Source organism: Nematolebias whitei, chromosome 14 (assembly GCF_014905685.2).
Source record: "Nematolebias whitei isolate Nwh7 chromosome 14, NemWhi1, whole genome shotgun sequence".
NCBI classification, from domain to species: Eukaryota; Metazoa; Chordata; class Actinopteri; order Cyprinodontiformes; family Rivulidae; genus Nematolebias; species Nematolebias whitei.
The window spans coordinates 2,640,801-2,651,759 of record NC_056511.1 but is presented as its reverse complement, the minus strand read 5'-3'; the positions used below and the strand labels follow the sequence as shown (position 1 = coordinate 2,651,759).

At 45.6% G+C, this 10,959-nt stretch overlaps 1 protein-coding gene across 1 annotated transcript in view; it reads right to left on the bottom strand.

The window, feature by feature from the left end:
• Positions 1-4,881: 4,881 nt before the first annotated feature.
• The window catches only part of slc25a14 (solute carrier family 25 member 14), an 11,385-nt gene continuing 5,307 nt past the window's right edge, over positions 4,882-10,959 (bottom strand). The window contains exons 5-8 of the mRNA XM_037687227.1: positions 7,294-7,389; positions 7,087-7,211; positions 6,799-7,012; positions 4,882-5,065 (exon numbers count right to left, since the gene is read on the bottom strand). Coding sequence (XP_037543155.1) covers positions 5,024-5,065; positions 6,799-7,012; positions 7,087-7,211; positions 7,294-7,389 — 477 coding nt within the window. The 3' untranslated portion in view covers positions 4,882-5,023. The remainder of the gene's footprint in view (positions 5,066-6,798; positions 7,013-7,086; positions 7,212-7,293; positions 7,390-10,959) is intronic.

The window sequence follows — 10,959 nt, the reverse complement described above, 5'->3', positions numbered from 1 at the left end:
TCTACATCGTGAGACGATGGGCTCATCCATCCATCTACATCGTGAGATGATGGGCTCATCCATCCATCTACTTTACCTACCGTACTTCATCCTTTTCGAGTCACAGAGGTCACCGGTGTCCATGTCCAGCCATCACTGTGTGAGAGGCGGGGGACACCCTGGACAGGTCTCCAGTCCATATAATTAAAGATTAGAAGGCATGTCAGGAACAGACGAAAAAGATTGAAAACAAAAATAAATGTGTGGCTGACACCCCCCCCCCCCCCCCCCCCCCCGAGACTCTTGAGGGTCAAAATGAAAAATATTTGATTAATTCTGTTGTGATGAAGAGGCTCTGCTTCAAGCTCCACCTGATCTCTACGGCTGAACCCAGACACCCTGCAGAGGAGACCCAGAGCTTTTCCTTTGGGCTCAGCTCCTTATTCACTACAATAGACCGGAGCAACGCTCTAATTACTGCAGACAAGATCTGATGGTCCAGAATCTGAAGGGCTTATCCAGCCGAAGGTGAACAGTCGACTTGTTCACGTCGGTCTTCACACACCTGTCATTGTCCACAGCAGAGCTCCTGGGAAGCCCCGCCCCCTGCAGTAAACGTCACCGCCGGTTCCGTCCCGTCAGTCTCCACTCGTCCCTGCAGCCGCCGTCTGGCCACAAATCTGTCAGGAAGAGAGCGCCACACTTTCCAGCAGACAGTCTGGGTCAGAACCGAGCTGCCCACCTTTACCAGTCATCAAAAGTCTGGGAAATAAAAATAACTTATTTTTAGTTTGCACATGTTGTTTTAAGAACAAACACGTCTTTATTTATACGTCTGCTTTTTGCAAACTTCAACTTAAAAAAAAAAAATAATCAGTAAAAAGGAAACGAGTTTCAATCAGAGCAAATCTTTTATTTGAGGGAACGGTAATTCTATATAAAACAAAATGTTTAAAAAGTAAACAGACAAACCTCCAGCGCTGACATTCATCAAGTGAATAAAACAAATAAAATAATTCAAGTTAAACAGACTCAAAGTGCAAATGATCCGGGGCGCCAAAACAAAGAGCTTTTTAAAAGATCTGAACATTTAGTCGAACCGCAGAGTTTGTTTGTCCCGTCTCAGCTGACCCGATTCTCTTTTACAAAGTTTCACATTAAAAAATAAAACATTTTAAAATTATTTTAGTTGGTAACAAAGTTGTGCTGAACACGGAAACAAAAATAAAAACTTTAACTCTGTAATCACATTTAAAAAGTAGATTTTTTAACTTGATCTGTGAAACAGTTTTAGTCATAGAGACAGGAAGCTTTTGACTTTCAAAATAAAAGATCAAATCTGTCACATTTACAAGGAAAACTGGATGTTTTACATAAAACCCTCAAAAAAACAACAGACTCAAGATATAAAACTAAAAATAAAACGAGACGCAACCAAAAAACCAAACGTTTTCCAGCTGTGAAGTTTTAATGTTCCAATAAATAGATGCAACAATTTACTACGAAGAAACAAAAACGTTTTATTCGAGACCGTGTTCTGACCCGGTTCGTTCGTCTGAGAAAATAAAAACAGACTTCTACTGAATCAACACGTGAACGTTCAATCAACGCAACTTTGTGGACGCTTCACCAAAACCAGGAAGTGACGGTTGTGTAGAGTTCATCCTCGGAGTGAAAGGTTTAATCATCAGTAACTGGACCCACGTCCATCAGAACTCACTGAATATGTTGCAGATTGAAATGTTTCTGTTGGAGCGTGAAAATATCAAATGATTTGTAGAAGAAACTCAAAACACGAGAAGTTGTGTCTCGTCGTTGCACCGGAACGAGCAAACGGGAGTGGAAGTGTTTTAAAGTTGTGACGTGCACAAATCAGAAATACTGACGATGAAACTTCAGAGCTGCGAAGAGTCAAGCTGTTCGTTCTGGACAAATATAAAAACTTCACCACTGAGGAGCTGCATGCTGAAGAAAGAAATCTGTCGTCGTGGACAAAACGTGAAATCTGGACCAGCTTTGAGAAGTCTGAGCCTCTCTGCTAAATGTTCTCATGAACGTGTGAAACAAACGCGTCCGGAGTGGTTAGAAGAAAACACCCGGTGAACATCAGCACCTGCACAAAAACACTTCCATAAAACTAACGGACGTTTGCTGGGAACATTAAAGGACCGGTTGTTCACATGACCATTAAAATAAATAAAGGAGCTCTGGGAACAACGGATGAACGGTTCGAGGGGCGTGGCCGTGTTTACATTCACACACGGTGCAGAACGAGACGCTCCGCCCGGCGTCGCCCCGGTTCCACACTTGATCAGAACAATGTAACGAGCGGACGGGACTCCTCTGTAAATCCATAGTTGTGTGAAAAATGAAAAAAAAAAATACCCAGAATACAACAGTTTGCTTTACAAACGAGCTCAACGGCTCAGGGAAGCTTCGTTTCCAAGGCAACAGGTCGACCGTAACGGACCTAGAAGATCAGAGAGAGACGAGATGTTGGAGGAAGACGAGCGACGTCACAGAAGGGTTCTACACACCAAAATAAAAGTCCGGGATCTGAAACGTCTCGCGGCTTCCTTCTAAATGTGACGTCGCATCAAATCAGCCGAGCGAAGCACGTTCTCTGATTTCTGCCTCTTTAAGCTACTCGCTCACCCTCAATCCTCCAACTGCACTGAATAATTCAACGATGGATTAATGGGATTATTAGTATTTATGTATTTAACTTTGCCCCGCTGCACCGATACCTCCTGCAGGTCAGCGTGTTCCAACCAGGATTTCTTGCCAAGACATTAAAGAGGAAACGTCAAACTGGGTTTGGACCTCAGGATTTCCCAGCTGCTGTTGGGCAGAGAGCTGCTGCTTCTGCTCAGAACAGGGTTTCAAAGCATTCTTTGAGATTATTTAATTCATGGGACCCACAGAAAAGTTATTTCATTAGAATATTTTGACCAGTTCTGCTGACGGTGAGCGAGCAGCCGCAGATGTTTCCGTCTTTACGTGCAGATGTTTGCATCAGCTGGTGATTAAAGTTTGTCCTCCTGGGACAAAATGAAAACTAACAATTACCGTAAGTTCATATTCATACAGCGCAGGTGGAATTGTGATTTTTGTCCATCAGAATGAGCAACAGATCTAATCCTGACCAGAAAAATCTGAAAGTTAAAAATCTCCACTTGTCAGGATTATGCAGGAATCTGAACGTCTGCTCCTCAGATAAATAATGCCAACTTATTATTTTATATATGAACGTTTCTGTTCAGTGTCCTGAGACGACTTCTCTTGTTGATGCTTTATAAATAAACTGAATTGTTTTGTTGGGGAACGTTCTGGCGCCCCAAACAGAACACAACGATTTTCATTTTGATTTTAAAATCAGCTTCTAAATAATAATTTAAGATAATTAAAGATAATCACGTGTGAGACTGGGACCAGAAGCAACAGGCCGAGGAAGCCCCAGGAAAACTCAGATTTATGAGCTTTCCTGTCGTTGGACCTTTAAAATAAACGTTAGATTAAAAGTGAATTTGGTCGGTTCAGATTTAATCCAGTTGTTGCCTTGGACAGATCCAACATCTGCCTGAGAAGATGAAATAAAAACACTTTGGCACGAAACATGGAGTCTGGACGTTTAAAAGATTATTTTCAGAAATAATCTCAGCTTGGTTTCTTGAACTGAGCCAGGACGGACCAGAACAGAAACAAACATGACTCGATGGCCAAAAATAAATAAATAAATAAACAAATAAACGCATAAATGAGCGAAAACGTGGTGGTTTTGGTTTCAGATTTAAACATCACAAATAAACTAACTAACATTTTAAAAGCCTCCAAAAACAACTCTAGGATTAAATAAATAGATTCAGTGAACAGGAGCGATTTCTGACTGACCACATTAAAGGAACAGTTCGGCCATTCTGCCATGGGGTCCAATGTGAAAGCTCCAAATAATAACTATCTTACCTGCTGCAGTTAACTCTTGTGTTTGGAGAAACTGAACCTAATTCTGACAGGACTGATGAGCTCATGGCTCGTCATGAACGCATCATTTATAAACGTTAACAACACATTACATTTCACATCAGACATGTAGCTACACGCCTGCTGAGGCGCTGGACGCCGTCGAAGTGCTTCATCTCGCTGCTGCTGGTGTCGGTTACGTCTGTAAATGTCTGGGATGTCAAACTGTTCCTGGATCAGGCTGCGTCTCAGTGAAAGGTCTTAAAGAGCTTCAGATGAGCCTGCATCGATCATAAACATCAACACATCGTCTGCAAACAGACAGACTGACGACAGGAAGCCAAACGTGTTTTACAGACCGATGAATAGTTTATATTCATATCTTTAAGGTGTGTCAAAAGGTCTTTTTGAGGCATCATGCCAGGACAAACACAACGATCTTCCTGTGCGTAAAGACGTGCACTTGACAGCATGCTGTATTTAGTTTCAACACAAACTTTGTAACGGAACCTTTAGTCTAAAAGTGTAAAAAAGCAGCACAACTGTTTTTCCTGTTCTCAGGAGCCGTTTACTAAAACCTTTAAGTTTTTAACTGATGGCCCTTCTGGCCCTCAAGTCTTGTTTTTGCTCATGAGTCCTGTCAGAATAAACTATTTCTCCAAACTGAGGTTGTTCAACAGGTAAGACATTTATACACAGTCACCTATTTTAAATGGGTGAAATATCCCTTTAATGTTGCAGTCGTGCGTTCTGCTCGTCCACGTTTTCCCTCAACATCCAACACAAGACGAGATCCTTTGATTTATCTAAATTGGGGAATATTAGCGCATCATTCTGATTGTTTAATGAATAAAAACCCCTGTGGGACTCCTGGGCGTCTGCCTGGAACCCTCGTTTCCGTCTGAGAGTCGCGTGACGGGGGTTCGATCCCGTCTTTCCCTCAGTTTTCCCACATGTAGCTGCCCGAGGACGAACAGTGGCGTAAAGAAAGGTGAAATGAGCGGAGGACTGACTCTGAGCCGCGGCGTCGTGCCGGTGCTCCTCCCATCTCTGCTCTCGGCCCGACGGACCGGTCCCGCTCCGGTTAGAACGGGAGCTTCTTCAGCTGCTCAAACGTGATGAAAAACTGACGGCGGCTCGTTAAGGTCAAACTTGAAGACTCTGGAGTAACTCGCAGCAGATCTGAGAGACTGATGCTTCACAGAACGACTCGTCGTTTCACCTGCAGAGGAGAAGTTGGTTTTCAAACGGTGGCAACAAAAGCACTGAGCAGGTCGACCCGGAGCCGGCCCTCATCCTGCTGATCGAGCTTCATCAACATGAACATGAAGTGGTCTTCATCAGTGAACCTTTGTGAAGCTCGTCACCTGCTCTGATTCCTTTATTACCAGGTCAAAGCTCTGCGGTCCATTTTTGACTGGCAGCAGGCCTGTTAGCAAAATATCTAACGACCTGATGGTCTAAGTTCAATAAAACTCAAAAAGGAATCATCAAAGAATGTCTGGAGTTAAAGTGATCAAGCTAACGGCGTTAGCCACGGCTCGTTTCGTGTGGCGGCTGAAGTCTGCTGTGGGAGTAGCTGAGTCTCCACACGAGCTCCTACTGATGTCACCACGCAGGGTGTCCTCTGGGTCAGGGCGCGCACGTCTTCACAGAGTTTTGTCGACGGGTGGGGGGGTTGGGGTGTACGTGACAGAAGCAGAGCGCTACGTCTGTAGCTTTTTAGCTAACTCGTCTGTATTGCACACTGCTAGCTTAGCCCTCTGTCAGTGCTGGAAGTTGTTGTTGTGGGGGGGGACTATTTCGGTAGGCGGGTGCTCGGTTCTGTTGACAAGGCGGGGCGCCCTCCTTGTACAACGTCGGGGGAAACACTGACGTTCCTGATTGAACCTGGACAGAGCTTAGAGAAGGTGAGCCTGTGATCTGCAGGTTGCTGGTTTGACTCCCAGGTCTGACATCATCAAAATGTGGGTGGTGAAAGGTGAAGCACCCACACCTGCCTCCAGCCTCACTAGCCCCACTCTGGGCCCTTAACTCATAAATCTAAGGTTTGAAAACTGTTTCCTTACAAAATGACGGTTTCTTAATTTTTCAGAGATGCTGATTAAGATTTAGGGGTGAAGAAGTGCGTGTGATGGACACCTATACATGATGCTCAGCTTTGTCAAAGGAAATGTTATTCAGCAGCAAGAAACTGCCAAGAGATAGTATGAAGTCTGTCGAAATAAAATATAAATGATTAAAATTTTAAAATGAATGCACAAATTAGTCAGTCCAGCTGTGCAGTGTAGGACAGCTTGGCGGGCCAACTTTGGGCACCCCTGTTCTAAAGAATGCTAGGCCTTTAATGAACACCTGAAATGTCAGTAAAACAAAATAAAATATATAAATTTTAACAAAAATTATACATTTACCGCAGAGGTCTTTGGATTTCTTGAAATGAAATTTAAATGATTACCAATGACATATTTCCTGCTAATTATTATAAACTTTATAAACCGTGGTCATAAATGGATAAAATTGTCCAACAGCTGTTGAAGTTGTTGTTCTGTCATCATATCTTTGTTTAATTGATGTATTAAGAATGCTTTTGCATTTAACCAACAATAAATTGTGTGGAAACTGTCGGCTAAAACTTTTAGAGTTTCACGTCTGATTAATGTGCGTGGATCAAATATTTCAGGCGAACTACAAACAGATTTCCTTCTTCGGCTGCTCGTTCTTCGGGGTCCGGAGCTGAACCGACGATCTTCTGATCACAGGCCCACCTTCTCTAACCTCTGCGCCACCACTCCCCAACGTACAGAATAAATGTGACTAAGTTCTGGTTGTGTATACTGGTTTGAGGTTAAAGGATACAATGATGTTCCAGGGACCCAGTCGCAGCCAGTTGGGCCAGAACCCCTTATAGAGAGCAAAGAAGCCCTCGTTCTTCCACGTCTTCATCAGGCCGTCCAGCGTTCCTTTGTATATGGGGCTTCCAGATAAAACCCGCTGGTTCATCATTCGTGTCCGGACCACGTCGACGGGGTTGGAGGCCAGCGCCCCCGCCAGGCCGCAGGTAAAACTGGAGCTGTGCGAGGAACACGGTTAATAAAACAAAGTGAGATCAGGACGCTGTAAGGAGAAGTGAAGACAGAGACTCACATGAAATGTGTCAGGATGGTGTCTCCCATCAGGCCCGAACGGAGGAGGTGCTTCTTTGTGATGTCATAGACAGGAAGTTCCACCCCTACGACGATGGCTGCCCGCTGCGCGGTGGGGATGACCCCCTGGAGAAACAAAGCATCAGTGTGACTGTGATGTTGTGACGGTACAAGTGTGGGTAATTTGTCAGCTCTGCAGGAGTCTCACTCTCCACAGCCCCCGGGTGCCTTCGGTCTGGTAGATGTTGATGAAGTTGGACATCATGCTGCCCTGCAGGAGGCTGCCCTGAGCCTGCATCCGGATCTGAAACACAAAGCACGCTTTATTAAATCACAACCAACAACTAAACCCCTCACACTGCAAGAATTAACAAATGGCAGGTGTGACGTTCAAAAATCAATTTTTAAATAGTGAATAAAGCGATGATCACAAAGATAATGCAGCGGGAACCGTGACTATCAAAGCTTCAGATTGGATAATAAATGTTGCAGCCCGCAGAGCGCCGACTGTGACGACGCTGTGGAGTCACGCTCTAATCATGTTGCTCTACTTACAGCTTTATTATTCAGAAACTCTCCAAACAGGAAGCGCTTCCTTTTTATACATCAGGTCCAACATCTGATGGTGGTGTCGCTTCTTTACAGGCACTCACACCCAGAACCCAACACTCAACAGAACCACCAACATGGACCGCCCACCCGAACACAGAATCTGAAAACACCTGCCCATGTTCCTGTCAGTTTTTAAACTCCTCCTGCAGAGACTCAGCCTTCTCTCCTGACACTGAAGTCCTGACCAGTGACAGTCGTCACGTTTCTGCCTGGAGAGAAAAATAAATAAAAATGTGTCGGGACAACTCTAATTTCATTAATTCAAAGGTTTGTTGCTCAACTGAAAAGTGAGAGATCCAAGATGGCGCTCCTCAGAGGGTGACATCGTGGAGCTCTCAGAGTCAAGTCATTTCTTTTTTTTTAACTTTTTGCTCTTTTTTTGTGGTGTCAAGACGCATCTCATCAATGATGGAGCGATCTTATGACAACAGAGAGATCATAGTCGTTTTGGACTTTTCTACCTGATCGTGCTGGAATTACATCCTGAGTTAGCATGCTATGCTAACTCCACACACAGTTGGGAACTGATAGGGAGCAACAACAGGTCGAAGCGGAGACGTGGAATACGGGGAGGAGCTCTGGTGCTTGGTGAACAATGGAAGGTGAACCCTCCTGGTCATGCTGTTTGTAAATGTTCAGTCTCTGGAGAATAAAATGGATGAGCTCCACGCTCAGATTTCCACGCAGAGGGACTTCCAGGACTGTTCTTTGTTGTGTTTCTGTGAAACCAGGCTAGAGGAAAGGACACCTGATGAGGCGATAACTCCAGTCAGATACACGATCTTCAGAGAGGACCGAAGCGCTGCAGACAGCGGTAAGACTCGCGGAGGAGGAACGGCCGTCCTCATTAAAAATTCATGGTGTACAGACTGTACGATCATTTCTAAATCCTGCTCAGAAAACATGCAACTCTGAAGCTAAGGCCATTTTAGAGAGAACTGAAATGCCTCGTGGTGTGTGTCGTGTATATGAAGCTAAAGAGGAGGAGGCGCTACACGACATGATCGCCAACCATGAGAACACGTATCCTGACGCTGCTCTTATTCTTCTGGGAGATTTTAATCACTGCGATCTTTGGAAAAAATTCCCTAAACTGCATCAGTTTGTGACCTTCTCCACCAGGGGAAATAAAATACTGGACCACTGCTACAACATCAGGAATGCCTTCTCAGCTGAACCCAAACCTCACTTTGGTAAATCTGATCACCTGACAATCCGACTTAAACCAGTTTACAACAAGTAGAATAAGAACGAGCCAGTCACAGTCTGGACCGTTCAAACCTGGACTGATGGTACAAAGGCTAGCTTGCAGAGCTGCTTGGAGGCCACAGACTGGAGCTCCTTCAAACAATATCCATGAGTATGCAGAGACTGTGAGTGACTATTAGCTGGTGTATATCCATGTGTGCCCCTCCCAGGACTGTGGAGATGTTCCCCAACCAAAAACCCTGGTTAGTGGGGATGTTAAACAAAAAAATCAGGAAGCGGAGGGAGGCCTTCAAGTCAGGAGACCAAGGAGTAGAGAGCTTGATAAGAGCTTAGAATTCATCAGAGCAGCAAAAAGGGCTCACTCAGCTTGAAAGCTACAACCTCAACCAAAACACGTGACCCACATAGGAGAACCACGACAACCACAGATCCCTGACAGGACACCCTTCCAGACAGCCTCAACACCTTCTATGCCAGGTTGGACAGGTTGAACACAGACTCAAGGACCCCCCTGTGACCCCTCGGGCACTGCCTTCCAGGTGACACACACACACAGGTCCTGAAAGCTCTGAAGAAGGTGAACCCCCACAAGGCTGGGGGACCTGATGGAGTTCCTCCCAGAGTTCTGAAGGCCTGTGAGGAACAACTGGCTGGAGCATATGCTGACATCTTCAACCTGTCATTATCTCAGGCAGTGGTGCCCCGAATTTTCATCATCATACCAGTTCCCAAAAGTCCGAACACATCCACCATTAATGACTACAGGCCAGTGGCAGTAACATCTGTCGCTATGGAGTGCCTGGAAAAACTGGTCCTAAAGCACACCAACTGCATGGTCCCGGATACTGTCGACCCCCTCCAGTTTGCCTACCGCCCTAATTGATCAGTGGATGATGGGGTAGCAACAGTCCTACTCCACACTCTGCAACACCTGGAAAGCAGCAGAACATAAACCAGAATGCTCTTCATGGACTACACTTCGGCTGTCAATATCATCCGCCCACACGCTGATAGAGAAGCTGACAGACCTCGGCGTCCCAACTCCCACCTGCAACTGGATCCTGGACTTCCTGACAGATAGACCACAGGTGGTAATAATGGGAGGACAGGTGTCTGCTGAACTCACAGTCAGCACAGGAGTCCCACAGGGCTGTTGTCTCAGCCCTAAACTCTTTACTCTGTACACTTATGACTGTCTCCACCCAGCACAACACCATCATTATTAAATATGCTGACAACACCACTGTACTGGGGCTCATCCAGGATGGGAACGAGTCAGGGTACAGGACTCTGGGAGACAACATTATAAACTGTGGAGAGAAGAACGACCTCATCCTCAATATAGACAAAAGAAATCATATTGGCCTTCAGGAAGAACCCTCCCCCATTGCAGCCTCTCAACATTAAAAGGTAGGGAGGGCTGACAGTCATAGATTCTTGGGACTGCAGGTGACATTGGACCTGAGCTGGTCTCTCTACACCACAGTCACAGTGAAAAAAGCCCAGCAGGCTTTACTTCATTAGGCTGCTCAGGAAAGTGGGTCTGAACCAGCACCCTCTCACCCAGGCCTACAGAGGACTGAGAGAGCATCCTAACCACAGGATCACCGTCTGGTATGGGAACACCACACAAGCAGAAAGGAAGGTGCTGCAAAGACTCAGAGACTCTGGAGAGGATCTCAGGGACAAAACGTCCTTCATGGACTCGACGTATGAACAGAACTGTTGAAGGAGAACAGCAGGAATCATCCAGGACTCACTCCATCCAGGACTCACTCCATCCATGTCACTCCATCAGGACTCACTCCATCCAGGACTCACTTTATCCAGGACTCACTCCATCCAGGACTCACTCCATCCAGGACTCACTTCATCCAAGACTCACTCCATCCATGTCACTCCATCAGGACTCACTCCATCAAGACTCACTCCATCCAGGACTCACTCCATCAAGACTCACTCCATCCAGGACTCACTCCAGGACTCACTCCATCCAAGACTCACTTCATCCAGGACTCACTCCATCCAAGACTCACTCCATCCAGGACTCACT